This window comes from Coturnix japonica, unplaced genomic scaffold (assembly GCF_001577835.2).
Source record: "Coturnix japonica isolate 7356 unplaced genomic scaffold, Coturnix japonica 2.1 chrUnrandom461, whole genome shotgun sequence".
In the NCBI taxonomy this organism is placed as follows: Eukaryota; Metazoa; Chordata; class Aves; order Galliformes; family Phasianidae; genus Coturnix; species Coturnix japonica.
This window is the reverse complement of record NW_015439874.1, coordinates 77,471-81,175: the sequence shown is the minus strand read 5'-3', so window position 1 is coordinate 81,175 and position 3,705 is coordinate 77,471. Positions and strand designations below refer to the sequence as shown.

Sequence of the window (3,705 nt, the reverse complement as noted above, 5' to 3'; positions counted from 1 at the left end):
CCCCCCTTTCCCTGTGCCAGGTCCTGGGGGTCCCCAATGCAACGACTTCCCCTCCCCTCCCCCCAATAGGATTTATTCGATGAACTCCCCCTTTCAGGATATGGGAGAATCTCCCCCTCCCCATCCTTCCAAGATCTGGGTGGGGTGGGGGCTCAGACTCCCCCCATCCCCCCCTCAAGGCTTTATTTGAGGGACTCCCCCCCCCCCCAGTATTTGGTGGACCCCTCCTAATAGGATTTGAGGAGCACCCCCCTCAATCCCCCCCCCCCCATTTCCAGGCCTTCCATGGTGATGCTGTGCCCGTCTTCGATCTGCTGCTCCTGGGTGTGGGGCCGGACGGCCATACCTGCTCCCTATTCCCCAACCACCCCCTGCTGCAGGTAAGCATATGGCTATGGGGGGGATGGGGGGGTCATTAGGCAGCTCTGCTTCTTCATTAACATCCATTTACTTCATTATTTTTAATAGGAAAAAGAGAAAATCGTGGCCGCCATCACTGATTCCCCGAAGCCGCCCCCGGAGCGCATCACGTTGACCCTCCCGGTGTTGAACGCGGCGCGGACGGTGGTTTTCATTGCCACTGGGGAGGGCAAAGCTGCAGTAATAAAGGTTGGGGAGAACTGTGGGGGGACAGGGGGGAAAAGATCTGCTGCCCCATAGAAAGATCTGATGGTGTTATGGTGGCATGGAGGTGTTTTGGGATGGGGTTGGGATGGAGCTCTGAGTCTCATAATGCCTCTATGGTGACATGGAGGTGTTTTGGGATGGAGCTTTGCAGTTCTCTTCTGTTATAACTCCTCTATAGTGACCTGGAGGTCTTTTGGGATGGGGTTGGGACGGAGCTTTGAGGTTCGTAACTCCTCTGTAGTGACATGGAGGTGTTTTGGGATGAGGCTGGGATGGAGCTTTGTGGTTCCCTTCTGTTGTAACTCCTCTATGGTGACACGGAGGTCTTTTGGGATGGGGTTGGGATGGAGCTTTGCAGTTCATAACTCCTCTATGGTGACACGGAGGTGTTTTGGGATGGGGATGGGATGGAGCTTTGCAGTTCCCTTCTGTCCTAACTCCTCTATAGTGACCTGGAGATGTTTTGGGATGGGGTTGTGATGGAGCTTTGAGGTTCGTAACTCCTCTGTAGTGACATGGAGGTGTTTTGGGATGGGGTTGGGATGGAGCTTTGCGGTTCCCTTCTGTTCTAACTCATCTGTGGTGACATAGAGGTGTTTTGGGATGGGGTTGAGATGGAGCTTTGTGATTCCCTTCCATTCTAACTCCTCCATTTCATCCAACAGCGCATCTTGGAAGGCAATGAGGACAACTCCCTCCCCGCCGCCCTTGTCCGGCCTCACACGGGGCAGCTCCTTTGGTTCCTGGACGAGGCAGCAGCCAAAGAGCTGACGGTGCCCTTTGAGAAGCATTCCATCCTTTAGGACCAAACCCTGGGCTGATATATTGGGGTTATCAGTGGCTGCAGCGCCCACCCGGAGCCTCCACGCGGTGCTGTGGGTCGAGGACTCCACGTGGGGCAGCAGCTGGTTATGAGGAGCAATGTGGTGCTTTGCTTGGAGCACAGATGAGGTCATTGGCTTCGGTTCGGTGCCGGGCTGTGAAGTGGGAGCAATGTGAGGTGGTGGTCTCGTGTGTTGTGAATGGGTGGCTGTGATGTGTCGAGGAGCACGTAGTATTAAACATAGAGATCTCAGCTTTCGGGGTGGTTTTGCTCTTCCATTTGGCTCCTCCATTTCAGGGTGGTTTTGCTCTTCCATTTTGGGGTGGTTTTGCTCTTCCATTTGGCTCTTCCATTTTGGGGTGGTTTTGTTCTTCCATTTGGCTGCACCCTTCTGTAAAGCACAATGAGGAGCAGAGCATGGGCTGGTCCAGGTGGTGGGGTGACATGGAGACACTCAGTTGATCCGAGCTCTTCTTTATTACACCGTGTGGTTTATTGGATTTCTCTGCAGTGGTTTATTGCGCTGTGATATGAAGCACAGGGGCACTTCTCCTTGTCTTGTTTCAGTTCCATCTCCATCATAACACAGGTTTTGTTCCCACCTTTTTGATCCCAGAGCTTTTCATTGCTGTTCTTTGATGCTTCTTCTCTTGTCGCTTTCCCTGCATCGATAAGGAATGGATCAAAACCACAACGGGAACAGCAGGAAAGCAGCAGCGCTCCTGCATGGATCAATGAAGAACCTATAAGAACCATTGAGGGGCACAGAGCAGCTGGTGCCATCCTACAAACCTCCTCATAGTGTATTACATGGCACCAACATCACACCCATATAATTCCACGGTGCTGTCGTCCGTTTTTGGATCATTTGTCATATGATGACCACTTGTATTCTCATCAAAGAGGCTCATCTCTATCAATTCACCACTCTCAGCTTCTGTTTTTAGGGAAACAATATTTTCTTATTGATTCAATTGCTCTTCAGGGCTTTGAAACGTCACCCGCGGCCTCAGTAGATCAGCTGAATCAATGAAGAACCTCTAAGGACCATTGAGGGGTACAGAGCAGCTGGTGCCATCCTATAATCCTCATAGTGCATTGCATGGCACCAAACATCACACCCATATAATTCCACAGTGCTGTTGTCCATTTTCGGATCGTTTCTCATATTGACTCTCAGCAAAGAGGCTCATCTCTATCAATTCACCACTCTCAGCTTCAGTTTTTAGGGAAATGATGTTGTTTTCTTATTGAGTCGATTGCTCTTCAGGGCTTTGAAACGTCACCCGTGCCCTCAGATCAGCTGTGAAGGTTCAAATGTCTCTGGATTCTCCTTGGGCCAGCAGACACACTGAGGTTCTCTTCTGATCTGTTGATTTCATGTCTTTTAAGCTTGCAAAGAACCACGACGTTAAAGCCACGGGGTCGTTCATTTCTGCTGCCAGCATTCACATAGTTTCACAGTATGACCCAGGTTTTAAGGGACCTGAAGGATGATGAAGCTCCAACTTGGCCTTGAACACCTCCAGGGATGGACGGGGCATCCACAACCTCCTTGGGCAGCTTGTTCTAGGACCTCACCATTCTCCTAGTAAAGAACTTCTCTCTAACGTCCAACCTAAATCTTCCCTCTTTCAACTTCAAACCATTGTCCTGCTATTATGGGCCCTTTCAAAGAGTTGACTTACCTCCTGTTTATAGGGTTCTACTATTATGGGCCCTTTCAAAGAGTTTACTTACCTCCTGTTTATAGGGTTCCCTTCAGGTACTGAAGGGCTGCAATGAGGTTCACTCCACAACCTTCTTTGCTCCAGGCTGAACAAAACAAGCCCATCTCTCTCAACCTGTCTTCATAGGGGAGGTGCTGCAGCTCCCTGATCATCCCCATTGCGATCATCTTGATGATCATCTTCATAGATGGAGATCTCCATCTCCTATGGATCCTTTCCAACAGCTCACTGTCTTTCTTGTACTGAGGGCTCCATACCTGGACGTAGCACTCCATTGAAGCTCATCAGGCCGTGGTTGCCCCTCAGAAATGGTGCTATTTGAGCTTATTTGAGGTGAAAACCCCCCTAAATATCCTCTATATACCCTCCTATGGATCCTTACAACAGCTCACCGTCTTTCTTCTACTAAGGGCTCCATACGTGGACACAGCACTCCATTGAAGCTCATCAGGCTGTGGTTCCCCCTCAGGAATGGTGCTATTTGAGCTTATTTGAGGTGAAAACCCCCCTAAATATCCTCTATAT

General features: G+C 50.2%; 1 protein-coding gene across 1 annotated transcript in view; it reads left to right on the top strand.

Moving 5' to 3' along the window:
* The window catches only part of PGLS (6-phosphogluconolactonase), a 3,124-nt gene extending 1,421 nt beyond the window's left edge, over positions 1 to 1,703 (top strand). The window contains exons 2-4 of the mRNA XM_015850461.2: positions 279 to 380; positions 469 to 609; positions 1,293 to 1,703. Coding sequence (XP_015705947.1) covers positions 279 to 380; positions 469 to 609; positions 1,293 to 1,430 — 381 coding nt within the window. The 3' untranslated portion in view covers positions 1,431 to 1,703. The remainder of the gene's footprint in view (positions 1 to 278; positions 381 to 468; positions 610 to 1,292) is intronic.
* The last annotated feature ends 2,002 nt before the right edge of the window (positions 1,704 to 3,705 follow it).